Source organism: Mesoplodon densirostris, chromosome 15 (genome assembly GCF_025265405.1).
Source record: "Mesoplodon densirostris isolate mMesDen1 chromosome 15, mMesDen1 primary haplotype, whole genome shotgun sequence".
Classification (NCBI taxonomy): Eukaryota; Metazoa; Chordata; class Mammalia; order Artiodactyla; family Ziphiidae; genus Mesoplodon; species Mesoplodon densirostris.
This window is the reverse complement of record NC_082675.1, coordinates 78353267-78368448: the sequence shown is the minus strand read 5'-3', so window position 1 is coordinate 78368448 and position 15182 is coordinate 78353267. Positions and strand designations below refer to the sequence as shown.

The window sequence follows — 15182 nt, the reverse complement described above, 5'->3', positions numbered from 1 at the left end:
TTCTCCACCAGATACTATGTTTGAGGACCTATCCTTTCTGATACTTGAATATCTGGCTCATTTATGTTCACTGCTGTAGGATATTCCATTGTACAAAATTAGGGTATTTATTTCCTTTATTATTCTATTAATAAATGTCTAAGTTGTTTCTACTTTTTTTATTTTTTTTTTTATTTATGGCTGTGTTGGGTCTTCATTTCTGTGCGAGGGCTTTCTCTAGTTGTGGCGAGCGGGGGCCACTCTTCATCGCGGTGCGCGGGCCTCTCACTATCGCGGCCTCTCGTTGCGGAGCACAGGCTCCAGACGCGCAGGCTCAGTAGTTGTGGCTCACGGGCCTAGCTGCTCCGCGGCACGTGGGATCCTCCCAGACCAGGGCTCGAACCCGTGTCCCCTGCATTAGCAGGCAGATTCTCAACCACTGCGCCACCAGGGAAGCCCTGTTTCTACTTCTTGCCACTGCCAACAGTACTGCAATTAACCCACAATACAGGTTTGCTTGAGCACAGCATGTGAGTATATACAGGGTATATGTTTAAATAGAGAACTGCTGAATCTTAACCACATTCTGCCTAGTATTACCAAGTTACTTGTACTAAGAAATATTTGCATCAGCATTTTATCAGTAATTCTCTTCTACATCACACCAATCCTTAGTTTTTAAGAACTGTCAGCATTTCCGCTGTTAATCTCAGTGTGTTGTATTAATTGCATTTTCCTGACGTAGAAGGATTAAGCATCTTACTACTGTAAACATATACATGTCTTTTAGGACTTATTTGTCAAGATCCATGAAAACTGTTTCTCAGATTTCTGCTGAATGACTTGCCCACGCCCATCATAACAAAGCAGCTGATCCCACAACTTGTCACAATAGCTATGAAGTACCACAGCCTCTGATGTCCCAACACCTGTCTTACACCTGCACTCCATGTCTTGCCTCCATCCCTGATAATTTGGTGCTACATGTGCCTTACACCAGTGCCCCATCTCCTCTCAGCACATTTCTTCTCAACATGGGACCAACCTGATCCCAAAAATTCCATCCCAAGATGTTTTTCCCAAAGCCATTTACTTAACATAATAGTCAAGGCTCTAGCAGAAAACAAATGACACAGACAAATTGGGTAATTCAGGAAAGTTTCACAAAGAGACTATACAAAGTATGGTCAGGGCTAAGAGAAACCAAGAAAGGATGGTGAAGCATCCCAGGGCTAGCAACAGTGGGGGGACATTGCCACCCCTAGACGCACATGGCAAGGGCAGGAATGGTGACCAAAATCCAGAGAAAGTAGCTGTAGCTGCAGAAAAGCCGCCCGATAAGATCTGCGGCCTTTGGTAAAGAAATGCAGCCTTCGCTTGGCAACCTCGCTGAGAGGAAGCCGGGTGACCGAGCGCCCTGCACTCACCCAGCTGCGGGTCTACTCTTGCTTCCTCCCACAGGCCAGATGCAAGGTTCCCTAGAGGAGAAGGACCCGGATTATGTCTCCCTACATCTCTGCCTCCTAGGGCCAGAGGAGGTTGAGCCAGTGAAGGGTGAAACTGGAGAAGCAAAATAAAATCCCCAGCACACCATATCCCATGTAATCAAATTCCTTCTGCCCTCTAGAATTTTCTGTCTCCATTGGTACTCTAGAGACAGGCATCAGCAACAATTAATATTGCTTTATATATAGAACATCTTCAAATAGAAATTAAACATTATGGATCTAATTTTTTAAGGGTCAAAAAAGTTTTTTTTCACAAAGGAGATTCAACTAGAATAGAGATGTAAAATGAAACAAGAGTAAATTCAATTGTTGCAAATAAAATGAGAGTTTTCCAGTCGCCCAACACTGGAAGCCGTTGGGATGAAGTGGAAAACCTAAAAGGTGGAGAGGCACCAGATTACTTAGTGGATTAAGGAGTAACCTACAAGTTGGTAGGTGGGCACAAGGTGAAATACCTGGAGGGCCAGAAACTTAAAATAAGGCTTTGGGACAGGGAAGGAACAGTGGCTAGTAAAGGCAGTGGGAATAAAAGAAAGAGACCAGGTTTCCTGGCGTCATGGTGTGAAGATAGGGTAGTAAGGAGCTGTCCCTGAGAAAAGGTCACGGAACGTGAAGTCATGGGGAGAAGTCCTATTTCAGGTAAAGCAAGAAGGAACAGGGACAGTCCTACAAAAAAGGAGTGCCTGAACTCGTTTTTCTGGGTAGCAGAACAGGAGTGCCGAGGTGAAACAGCGTGGCAATTTATAAGAGATCAACAAGGAACAGCCTTGGACTTGATTGAAAGCATGGATTAGGATGACTGTCTTGGATGGAACTGGAAATGTGGGAATGGGGGGAGGGGGGAGGTTTTATGAATTTGTCTCCGTCTTCCTTGATAAACCTACGTATGAGACCAATTCCCTAACTAACATCTTTTTATATCTCACTGCAGTTGGTTCTCCTCTGAGAAAATTAAAGCAAAGTTTATTAACCCTATTCAGATGTTATTCAATGTGTACATATCTATATCTGTATCTGTAGAGAATATAGTCATTGGCAGATATCCTACTGTTGGATGCTTGAAGGATCTTCTCACCTAATCAGTTTGCCCGCAGACAGGCACATACTTGGTAAGAAAGAAGAAATAAAATGCCCCCTAGGATTTGCAACTGAATAATGCTGACAAATCTTCATGCCCTTCCCAAGGAAGTAAGGTTTAGGAAAACAGAGAAGCTAGTTCTTAATGAACAGATAAAGGTATTGGATAGCAAGATGGTGTCTGAAGGTGTGATTGCCTCTTGAATTTTAATGGGTTCCTGGATTCCTGGAACCAACGATGTTGATGTATCTTTAGAAAATCCTCAGGATTCCTGGAACCAACGATGTTGATGTATCTTTAGAAAATCCCCAAAGGCATAAGTTAGAAATTACTGACTTGCAAAATCTTCTAATAATTGCCGAGGGTTCTGTGACACTGAATGACATCGGGGTGTCCTAACCTTGTCTATTCCATGCCAGGAGCCCTTTTCAAAGATGGGGGAAAGAGTATGATATGGTTTCTATTTGAACTAGCCCAAGATCTCTGCAAATTTAACCAAACCCCTGGTCCTTGTCAGTTAGTGTCTTTTCCTCAAAGCCAAACTCTACATGAAAAATCTTGAAAGTTTATTCTCAGAGTTTAGTCCCGGTTGAAAGTTCCCTTGAAGACCAGTTTATCCTACTTTGTCTCCCTATTTCTTCCTCCAGGCCCAGGCTGAGCTTCTTGCTTCTGTCTATGGGGGTCAGATCCCTTTCTCTTTTAGCTCAAAGAAACCCATCCTGTTCCTGCCCCAGGGACCTCCGCTCTCCCTGAGACAGTGGTCTGTGACGCAACCTCGTGTTTGTCATTCTTCATCCTGGATCTTTTCTCTTCCCGTTTCCTTCTATGTTTGGACTTCGCTCCTATGTCCTCACTCAGCTCCACACAGTGTCAGTTCAGGGATCTTTGACGTACAGTATCACTCAGGGGTCACTGCACACATATCGACAGAGGAGCCCTAAGAGCAGCAGGGCTGGGGGCTGGGGGATCAGGCAGAATCATCTTTCAGGTTGAGAATCACAGATCTCCTCTTCCCTTCCCCTCGTGTCTCCATCTGCTGTGCTTCTGGGACCTTGTTGCAGGTGAATCTTCCTGTGAATGAGCGACGTGCTGAGACTACAGACTCTGTTCCTGGCAGGTGTTAAAAAGGACCAAGGACAGTAACAAGTGCTGGAGACATGCAGAGAATCAGAACTGCACGCACATGTGCTGCCAACGTAGCCTGGTGGGGATATAAATGGTGCAGCTTCTGGGGAAGGCAGTCTGGCAGTTCTTCTAAATCAAACATAGACTTGCCATTGTTCCCAGGGTTTCACTCGTAGGTAAATGCCTGAGAAATTAAAACACACGTCCACACTGAAATTTCTGCATGAGAGTTCATGTCGGCATTATTCACAATAATAAACAAAACCCAAATGTACATCCACCCGTGAATGGATTTTTTTAAAGTGGTATTTCATACGATGGTGCATAATATAGTCATGTAAAGAAATGCACCATTTTATACTACAACATGGATGAACCTTGAGAATATTATACTGAGTCAAAGGAGCCTGATAGAAAAGGCCACATTCTGTGCAATCCCATTTATATGAAATATCCAGAATAAACAAATAGAAACAAGAAGTAGATAAGTGGTTTCCAAAAACCGGGGGGAAGAAAGAACTATGTAGGGAGCTTCTCTGGGGAGAAATGAAATTATTCTGGAAAAGATCATGGTGATGGTTGCACAACCTTGTCACTGGCCTAAAATCCAATGACTTATACATTTTTTAAAGATGAAACTTACACTACAGACATTTCTTAGGATCTACGGGGGACTGATTCAAGGACACCCCAAGGATTCCCAAATACAGGAATGCTCAAGTACCTTATATAAAATGGCACATAACCTACATACATTCTCTTTACACTTTAAATCATCCCTCGATTTCTTATAATACCTAGTACAATGTAAAGGCTACGTAAAGGGTCGTAAACACAAAGTAAAATAGTTGCTGGTGTGGGGCAAATGTAAGGATTGTTTTTTGGAACTTTCTGCAATTTTTTCCAAATATTTTCCATCTGGTTGACTGACTCTGTGGGTGCAGAACCCATGGATATGGAAGGCTGACTGTATGTGAGTGATATCTCTGTTGGAAAGTTGGTCCACAGTACAAACATCCCACACCTGTGGTAGGGGAGATATTGGGCTAGTTACCCTGGAAATGCATCTCCCCCCTGAAAGCCATGCCACAGGGAACAGTGTCCTCTGGAGAAAAACACTTTCTTTTCTCCATCTTCTTTTCCCCTCTCAAAGTGATTCATTTCTACTAAATTCCAGCTGGATAGAGCAGTGTGAGGGAATGGAGAGTGAGCACAATTTGACACTCTCTCTGAGTCACACCCACAGAGGAAAACACCCCAATCCCATTCCCCACTCAGTGCTCCTGGTGCTCTCTGGATGGAGCCCTAAAAGAGTGCCTGAACCCCAGCCTTCCCTCCTAGTGACTGAGGGGCCCACACAGGAGCATTTGGGGTACCCATTCCCACCACCTCACATTTTGTGGGAGGACATTATCTCTTTTGAAAGTTCAGAAGAAACAGGTTCTTTTCATTTCAACACAAGGAGTTATGTCACTACAAGACCAGAGTCTGTCAACAGACTACCCTGTGGGGAGTGGATACACACACAGCTTCCTGAACCAGCTACCTGCCTGGATACCTCACCTGTGCAGTTCACTAACTTAGAAACCTGGGCTTCTGTTCAGCCACTCTGTGCCCCATTTCTGTCATCGGTGAAATGGGGAAAACAAAGGGATCTGCCTGAATAAGGTGTTAAAGGGGGAAAGGAGTGAATACATAACCCCCTCAGTGAAAGTCAACAATCTTTAATATTATTCTGCTATGAGAATGCCGTGCCCCTGAAGAGAGTACAGCGCCGATGATAAGAGACTTAACCATGGCATTCAAAAGAACACTTTTTCCTGCTTTTTTCTCACAGGCATTTGACACTGTTTTCAAGACCACGAATTTGAAGATGGCGTAACGAATAGCAGGCTAACCAAGAAATGTCATAATTCTAGAGTTCAAACAGTTTATTTTTCTGATACATCTTTGTACAAAAAAATGGAATACTGCCACCAAAATGGCCCCTGTTTGGATCCATTGTCCTTCTCACTGAGAGCTGATCACGCTGCAGGGAAATGAGCTTCCCTCGGACCTTAGAAGTCATTGGCCATCTGGGGTTGGCTGCAAGGGGCATGGGGGTCACAGGGAGGACCACAGCCAAGGTCCAGCCTTTAAGGGAAGGCAAATGATGCCTGTTCTCCACCTGCTGCTGAGACACTTCGCCAGTATCTCTTAAGCTGAGGATTGGCACTATTTTCCTGGTTATACAGAATAATTCTTAAGGAAATGGTCAGGTTGGAGAAGCCCTTTCAGAACATAAAAGAGAAAATGTAAGCTTTTTAATTGTTGGTGTTGGAAGTTGTCTTAAAGACAATTCAACATGTAAGACAAGAAAGATATTTTAAGGGTTATTTCTGGTTGGGCACAGTAGCTCGGGGCATGTGAAGAAGTTAGAATTTAACTTTATTCTCCTTGGTGCTAGAAAGGCACCTACATGCATTTCGTATGAGCCAGTGATTGCAGGTCACAATTTCTTCTCCAGGTGAAAAGGACGTACGAGAATAAAACAATAATCTTGCCTTTCCTCGTAGAGACTTCATGCTCATGAAGCTGATGAGTAGCCTGGTGAAGAAATCAGAAGCTGCTTTACTTGAAATACCAGCTGCTGTGAAGGATGGGAGGCGGCAAGAGAGAGCTATATAGTCCAGACCTGACGATTCATAGCACATCAGCTCACAGGTTGTCTGCCCACCTCTGCTTCCTCCAGGCTCACAGGTAAGTGCTTCCAGAAGCTCTGCTTGACTACATGAATCCTTCCTGAAAATAATATCAATGATGTTTGTTACATCATTTATCTAATTTGTTCTGTCTGATTGTATTTTATTCTTTAGCCAGGGCAAAAGTAAAACAATTTTTCATCTCCTTTAATCTTTAGGTAATTTATTTATTTCCAAAAACCAAATGTTCCCTTAGGAGGAAGTGTGATTGGGGGGGTAGGATGTCCAGTACCCACAGATGCCTCAAGAAAAAGGCATAGAGGTGCCTCATGAGAATGGTGGGATGTTACACATCAATCTTTGTCTTGGATCTGTTATAATGCATTTTCTACCCAGTCTTAGTACAGCCAGTAAGGAAGAAAAGATAACGATATTCTATTAGTTTTCACAAACGTTTTCTTTTCCTTTTTTTTTTTTTTTTTTTTTGCCACACCACACGGCATGTGGGATCTTAGTTCCTTGACCAGGGATCGAACCTGCGCCATCCTGCATGGGAAGTGCAGAGTCTTAACCACATTGCCAGGGAAGTCCCCACAAAAGTTTTCTTTAAATACTATTTCGATAGTCTTCTAATTATGAAGTATATACATGTACATTGAAAAAAGCTTTAAAAGCAAAAGGAAGGAAGCTATAGTTTTCAGAATCCCACAACCCACACATAAGGCATTTTTAATGAAAATTTTATTACAGACTAACCTCCCCTTCAGTAAACTCATTATAAAATAAATTTGATGCTTCTCCAGGAGTTCCAGACTACACCGAGCCACCATGAGTTCACTCGGTGAAGCAATCATCCACTTTGCAGTCGACCTGTTCCAACAGATCAGACAATCAGAGAAGGAAAATATCTTCTTTTCCCCTTTGAGTATCATGTCAGCCTTAGCCATGACTTCCTTGGGGGCCCAAGGACACACCGCATCAGAAATCCTGAAGGTGAGTCGCAGCTTCCTTTACATTTACCAGTTTGTCCTGGTTTCTCTGTTGGCTTCTGTGCAGATGATCACCGATCTGGCTGTCCCCAGGGGTAGCACAGGAAGCTGCAAGCCTCCCCAGGACTGGGTGGGCACAGAGCTGTGGGAGCATATGCTCTCCCCCAGCGCTCTGCCCCATCTCTTCCCTGTGTCTAGACTTCCTTTGGGAACTGGGATGAACCCTATAACTGCCCAATGACCACAGGTGAGGCTTTAAATGGTAGAGTTCAGGTAGAAGTGGTACGTTGACTAAAATCCATGGGAGACATCTTTACATGTTTCCTCAGCAATGAATGAAAAATGAATCAGGATTCTTTGAACTGGCTGGTGATCAACCAGCTTTGTGTTTTTCACACGCAGGTTGTGTTTTTCAAGGAGCAAATGCTTGCACGGAACATTTCTTTGTTCTTTTTCTTTCTTTCTTTTTGGGTTTTTTTTTTTTGATTTGGCATTTTGTTTTGTTTGTTTGGATTCTTTCTTTCCTTCCTTCCTTCTTTCTTTCTCCCTTCCTTCCTTCTTTTCTTTCTTTTCTATTTACTCTGGGGTACATAGATCTCTAAAGTCTCCTTGTCCCACTCCCCGTCTCCTCCAGGTCCTGCACTCAAATGAAAACGCAGAGGACACAATAGGAGGAGGAGCTACAAGAGATCCCGTGAGTCACAGAGCATTATATCTAGAAGGACATCACATATCCAAGAGGGTCGGAGTTTAAACTGGGAATTTCAGATAAACAGGGAAAAGCCAATTTTTAGGGGCCATCTTAAGCAAAATAGATTGGACAGAGTTGTTTCTCATATCATCTTATGTACTTATTTATTTTATGTATTTGTTTTCTTGAAAGAAGAGTAGCATGTTCTTAAGAGCAGGGGTTCTGAAACCCAAAGGAGCTTCAAACTGAAGAATGTTTTTTTTTGCCATGCCACGCAGCTGGCAGGATCTCCCTTCCCTGGCCAGGGCTTGAACACGGGCCACGGCAATGAAAGTCTGGAATCCTAACTACTAGGCCACCAGGGAACTCAGGAGCTTCAAATTGTGCTCTTCTGTTCAGGAATGGAGAACGTGGCAAAATACAACTGCTCTGAGCCACAATTTGACTTCATACAAATTAACTAGGAGCAACAAAAAGTCTGCTACAAGACATGTAACTACATGTAAAACAGGACAACAGTGCCTGGATGACAGAAACCCCCATAAACTTTATGTATTATTATTATTATTATTTTTATTATTATTATTATTTTATTATATAGAATAATAATAATTATAGTCATCACAATATGTTGCTAAAATTATATAATTTTAATTAATCCCTAAATTAGATTAAGAGCAATAAACATATGATCAACTATATTTTGGAAAATGCTTGAATGAGAATTATGGTTGGTAGCCTAAATAGTCCTAAACTCTTAGTTAGCAAGTGGAAGGTTCTGGTTGAGATACGCGTGAGTTGAAAAATTGGCTCTGTCTCCTCGGAGAAGTTTTTCTCTGAACTCTCTTGTTTTCATGTCAACTGAACTAAAGACTTAGAGATGCTGATGTACAGCTGTGAGCAGTGTACCAGAGACACACTGCTCCTACTTCAGAGTGACTGGAATAATGAACAGCCAAAGAGCACAATCAAGGGGTCTTAGAGAGTAATCCCTCCAAGGAGTAAAACAGGGCTTCATGTCATAACATAGGGCAATATACAAATTTCATGTTCTCATACAGTTGATGACTGTTAGAGATGCACTATGGTTCTAGCTCTCAAGGAGTTTAAGTTTTAGCTGGTCCCTAAACATTTGAGACAATTAAAACACAATCCAATAGTGTAATGGTGCTGCATCTCTAGTTCAAAAGAGAAAAGACTGGAGTGTGTTAGAGCAGGAAGGAAGAATTACCTGGAAGATTGAATGTAAGGATTATGAAGAGTATTTCTGGTAAAATACATCATATATGGGGGGATAGCAACAAATGTCATCCGTGGGGATACCAAACTCTAGGTACAGAGCTCACAGACCTGTGGGGGTGTAGTATTTACATACAATGAGAATCCAATTAGCTCACTTTCTGGTGTTTGAAGGTTGAAAAGCCAGGAGATATGCATCATCAATTTCAAAACCTTCTGACTGAGTTCAAGAAACCCACTGATGCCTATGAGCTGAACATAGCCAACAGGCTCTATGGAGCAAAGCCTCTTCTGTTTCTTCAGGTAAGTTTCATGGCCTGTCACACCTTTGGTCTGCATCCTGGGTCCTCTCATCCCATCTCCTAATGGGGGAGGGGGAGGCAGAGGAGCCTGGCTGACCCACATGGGGAGCATTTGCCCCGGGGGCATTCAGCTCCTGGACTGCAGCGCCCTCCCACTGGAGTGTCCCAGAGCCTGACAACCCACCGGGGAAGTGGGCATAAGGATTGTTTCAGGTACTCTGTTTGGTCATCACTGAACACAGTTAAATCTGGGAATACCTACATAGTTACTGATAAATTACTCTTAATCCCTCCTTTCTTCCTGCCCATGTCATAGGCATACATGGATAATATTGAGAAATTTTACCTAGCCAGTGTGGAATCTGCTGATTTTGTCAGTGCTGCAGAAGAAAGCCGGAAGATGATTAATTCCTGGGTGGAAAGCCAAACTAATGGTAGGTTATGAGAGAGAGCCACTCCTTAAAAATCACTGTAGAGTCCCCGCTGTTTGTGAACGCTGTGCTGGACCCTGCATGGGGTGCCAGGAGCCAGGGTGAGATGAGATTGCAGAGGATGGAGGAGGGCACTGCAGAGGGTGGAATGGTCCACGTCAGTGTGGAGAGAAACAAGGGGAGCCCAGGAGGGATCCCAGGACCAGCTACCTGGAAACTCAGCTGAGTCTGTGGATGACAGTATCTCTACGGATCCCAACTCTCTGCTCAAACTTCAGGTTGATTCGCATTTTATCTTTAAATTAGAGGCTTAATGTCTGGATTATGATCCCTAAGAGATAATATTAAAAGGGTTCCCTTATCCTTTGTCAACTGGGAAACGAGCCGCTCTCCTGCAACCCACCCGTCTTGCCACCTGCAGCAGAAGCTGCCTGACCACTTCCGCATCCCCGCATCCTGCAGGGATGGTCACAGTCGTCCTCCCCAACCACGGAAGGCGGCTGGATGATGTCTCCATTCTATGAATCATATCCTACCTCCCATCCTAAATACAGGCCAAACCTACATCAACTCAGCGTGGCAAATGAAGACAAAGACACCCCGGGAAATGGTGTCTGAGTACATGTTTTCGATTTTAGTGCTCATGTCATTTGTCCTAAAGAACATTCAGGCCCATTTCCTCTGAGTAGTGAGTTCAAGTTTGAAAAAATGGAAAGCAAAGAAGAAAGTGAAGAAGAAAAGAACAGAAGGAAGGGTGGAGGAAATGGGAGGGTGGGGGTTATTGAGGGGACAGGGAGGGTGGTAGGGAGGGAGGGAGAAAACTGACCCGTGGAAAGATCAGCTGAAATCAGTTCATCAGAATTCAGTGTGAGATGACTGATGTCACCACAGAGACCAAACACGTTGCCAGTCAGAAAAGGGGTGTCTGCATGAGGGCGACTCCATCAGGCTGGTGCCATGAGGAAAGCTTCACCTTGTGAACAATCGGGCACAGAGTCCCTAATGTGGTGACTTGTGTGAATATTTAATCATCAGTTGTAACTTTCAAAGCATCTTCCAGACAAACCACTTGTGCCTTTCATGACAAACCTTTGATTTTCTTTCTTTGCAGAAAAAATCAAGGATCTCTTTCCCGAAGGCACTCTTGGTAGCACGACCATTCTGGTTCTGGTGAACGCAGTCTATTTCAAAGGGCAGTGGTGCCAGGAATTTAAGAAAGAAAATACTGGGGAGGAAAAATTTTGGCTGAACAAGGTATTGTCTATAAATTATGTATATAACATAACATAGCTACACATTCACTGTGAAATTTAAATACCTAGTGATTAATATATAGCTGCTGCAGGTAGAAGATAGAATTTGTCAAGGTTTATTTTCTTGTCTTTTTTTTTTTTAACTTTATTTAGTTGGGATTCCTTGAAGAAACTCTTGTCTCTCATCCACAGATTTCCGAGATTATCTCATAGAAGGAGGATGTATTTGGTGTTACAATAATATTATCTTTCTTTTTGAGTTATGCTCACTTAGCATTTTTTGCCACATGCATTTATTGCAGGATACAAGCAAATCTGTGCAGATGATGAAACAAACCAGTCATTTCAATTTCACGTCACTGGAGGACATGCAAGTCAAGATCCTGGAAATACCATACAAAGGCCAAGAGCTAAGCATGATGGTGCTGCTGCCCAATGACGTAGATGGTCTGCAGAAGGTAAAAGCTGGTACCTCCAATGCTGCCTACTATTAAATTTCTAGTGAGACAACTGCTCGTATGGGCTGCTCATAGACTGGTGCTGGTGGCTGGCAGAGCTCAAGCACGCAACAAAAAACTAAAATCCATACCTTAGGCATCACAGCATGATACAAATAGCGCATCTGTACATCACAGGTCACATTAACATTCTGATGAAACTATGGAATGTCAGTTCACAAAAAATATATACCTAGATACACACATAACTATTTTGCAACCATACGAACCTCTGATATATTCCAGTCCACTCATCTGAAGACAAGGAAGTTAACACTCATACATCGGTGACACATAGAAATATTTGCAAGTTCACTCCCAAGTAAAATAAGGAAATTAAAAAAACAAAGCAGTTACATATTGCCCACGAATTCGCAGTGCTTTTGTAGACGGTGGACAAATAGATCTATCGTGATGCCCACTTTTAAATTTTGAAGTATTTGGTCCCTAAGTGCTCAAAATGGACAGAAGGCTCATTCAGAGCCTCATTGATAAGATTTCAAAAAACGGGAGGATTATAGAATTTTCCTGTTAGCATTGTTATAATAAAGTTAATATGTAAAAATATCAATAACAATATCTGGCATAAAAGGACATTCCATAAAAGGCCATAAGCAAGTACTATAATAGTCGATGCAGAAGCAGGAGTAAACTTGCCACACTCAAAATACATATCTTGTAACACTGGAAACTGGAGATCCTTAGGGAAAGCAATATGGCAATAAGTAAACTTAAGAAGAGTCATCAGAATATTTCTGCTTCAGCCCTAAATTCCCCATTATCAATGCAATGACATTGGGAATCTCAGTCCTAGGATTTTATCCTATAACAACAAGTCTAAACAAGGGAAAAGCTTTTGGACAGAAGTGGCTCAAAATAATGAAAAATTTTAAATGAGGAAAAATGGTACATGTTTGTATTACCTTAGGTTAGGGACTGACATGCAGAGAATGCTTAAAAGATATTAAGTAAAGATATATATACTGAATATCAATTTAATGGTAGTATCATGTAACAGTGTAAACTTGATTAGAGAAACATATATCTATACAGGAAAAGTTTACAAATAAATGAAGCAAGAACAAGGAATAAAAGTAGGCTATACGCTGTAAATGCACTATGTAAAAATTTATGGACAAAAGAACATTGATAAGAGGTATTTGAAAGTGAAGCACGGAATAGAGAACGAGCTTAAGAAGTGGATCGCTCATCTACAAATAATTTTATTTAACCATTCTGTTGCATATATGTGTGCATATATATATACATTTGTATAGATATTTATACATATGCATATATTATTAATGTGTACATATATATATATAAATAGCAAAGTCATGAAAATATAAGAACATTTATTTGATTATATAATATATATTCAGGACTCTGTTATTTTTACCTCCTCAGATAAAACCATATCAACTGAATCTCCTGTATTTATGTTTACTGTTAAAGGATTTCCACGTTTCAATCCAGTGTTAAGGGGAGCTCCGTGTCCACTGACAGTCTTACCAGTTGTTCCTTTTTCCATTGTTATAGCTTGAAGATCAACTCACTGCTGAGAAGTTAATAGAGTGGACGAGCCCACAGAATATGAAGGAGTTACAAGTGGATTTATACCTACCTCGGTTCAAAGTGGAGGAGAGCTATTCCCTCAAGCCCACGCTGATAGCCCTGGGGATGGTGGACGCCTTCAGTCTGGGGAAAGCCGACTTCTCAGGCATGACCGGGGGACAAGGTCTGGTGTTGTCAAAAGTCCTCCACAAGTCCTTCGTGGAGGTGAATGAGGAGGGCACAGAGGCTGCAGCTTCGACTGGAGTAGAAGTTCGTTTAACATCAAGACCAACTACAGACAGTTTCCGTTGTGACCACCCTTTCCTGTTCTTCATCAAGCACAACAAGACCAACAGCCTCCTCTTCTATGGCAGAGTCTCTTCCCCTGAGATGTGATTAGCCAGCAGCTACACTTGGGGGACATTCACAGAGCTGTTCCTGAACCTTGATTGCTGGAAGTAACAGGTTGTCTTTGATTCATTTTCCTTTCCAAACTCATAGTCATCACTAAGAATGTGTTGGTTGAAATACCATGTCTGTCTGTTTCTCTTTTTCTACAAACCCATGTAAACCTACTGTATCTCCCCATGGTAACTCCCATGTGGACAAAATGTTCAAGATATGATAAAAGGATATTTCAACACTCTATCTTCACCTGAATTTGAAATAACATAGCTGCTGTTTCAAACATCGTATCTACTATTCAAACCTACTCACCTAGACACCCACATTTATTTGAATTTAAGTGATCTGTGGAACGCTTACATGCCAAAAATTTTTCCTCTTATAAAATACATTATCAATAATATAGTACTTATTCATGCTACCTGTTGCTTTTCCTTTTTTTGCTTTCTTTCTTTTCAACAAAGTGCAAGTGGCCTGCCACACATAGGAGAGATAATTCGTAAATATAATAATTTATAAAAAGAAAAATTCAAAAAAAGTGTAGAGCATGATAAGGCTGAAGAGGTGGACTGGTACCAGAACATGAAAGGCTTTGAGTCCACGTTAGGAACTTTGTATTTTATCTCTAAATGAATGAAAAGACATTGTAGGTTTGTAACGAAAGTGGGGTCCGGCTGCTCACTGCTCAAAATCCAATAAAGAGGCCAGGCTGGTGGAAAGGAAAGTTTGCTTTATTTTGGATGCTGGCAACCAGCAGGGGAGGGCAGACACCTGTCCAAAGGCCAACTCCCGCCCTGACAATCAGGGGGCAAGAGCTTTTATACACAGAGGGAAGGGGCTACATGCAGAAACAGCTCTGATGACAGTCAGCTCTGACAGTCATCGTGAAATTGGTCATGTGGTGGTCTGACCTGTGTCATCTTGATTGTTTTAAGTACAGTTAGTCTTCAGTTCCAGGGCTGGGTTTTTCCCATTTCCTTGAGGCCAGTTCTCAGAATTGTGGCAGCTTATGTCATGGCTACAGTCCGGTCACCATGTAGTTAACTTCTTCCACCCGGTGTGGGTTTCAGTATCTACAATACAGCTCACAGGATACAGCTCAGAATATTATCTACAGCCCTTGAGAAGGAAATAAAAGTCCTTGACTTTGCTTAATGACTAAATTACTATCATTTGGTCTCCTTTGTTTTCCTTTGTTTCTGCATTTTCTCACTTCTCTGATTAAAGTTATTCTCTGGCTAAAGTTATTTACAAAGACAAAAAGCAGGCTGAGGACATGGGGGGAAGGACCATAGGGTCCTGCTTCATTTCAGGTTTTGTTTTCCAAAGCAGGGATAGAGATCATATCTGCCACTTTAAAATATATATCTGGTTATTATGTTGTAAATGGATGAGAGGAAAGAATAGCATGGATATAGTGAAATTACTAGTAAACCATTAGAATGTCAAG

The 15182-nt window shown here is 42.0% G+C and overlaps 1 protein-coding gene across 3 annotated transcripts in view; it reads left to right on the top strand.

Annotated features, from left to right (window-relative positions):
* Positions 1-14205, top strand: part of SERPINB3 (serpin family B member 3) — a 77576-nt gene extending 63371 nt beyond the window's left edge. For all 3 annotated transcript variants that reach the window (XM_060119009.1, XM_060119007.1, XM_060119008.1), the window contains 8 exons: positions 6246-6429; positions 7175-7364; positions 7995-8054; positions 9465-9593; positions 9909-10026; positions 11135-11277; positions 11579-11734; positions 13313-14205. In XM_060119009.1, the coding sequence (XP_059974992.1) occupies positions 6329-6429; positions 7175-7364; positions 7995-8054; positions 9465-9593; positions 9909-10026; positions 11135-11277; positions 11579-11734; positions 13313-13723 (1308 nt within the window). In that variant the 5' untranslated portion in view covers positions 6246-6328 and the 3' untranslated portion in view covers positions 13724-14205. The remainder of the gene's footprint in view (positions 1-6245; positions 6430-7174; positions 7365-7994; positions 8055-9464; positions 9594-9908; positions 10027-11134; positions 11278-11578; positions 11735-13312) is intronic.
* Positions 14206-15182: the final 977 nt, after the last annotated feature.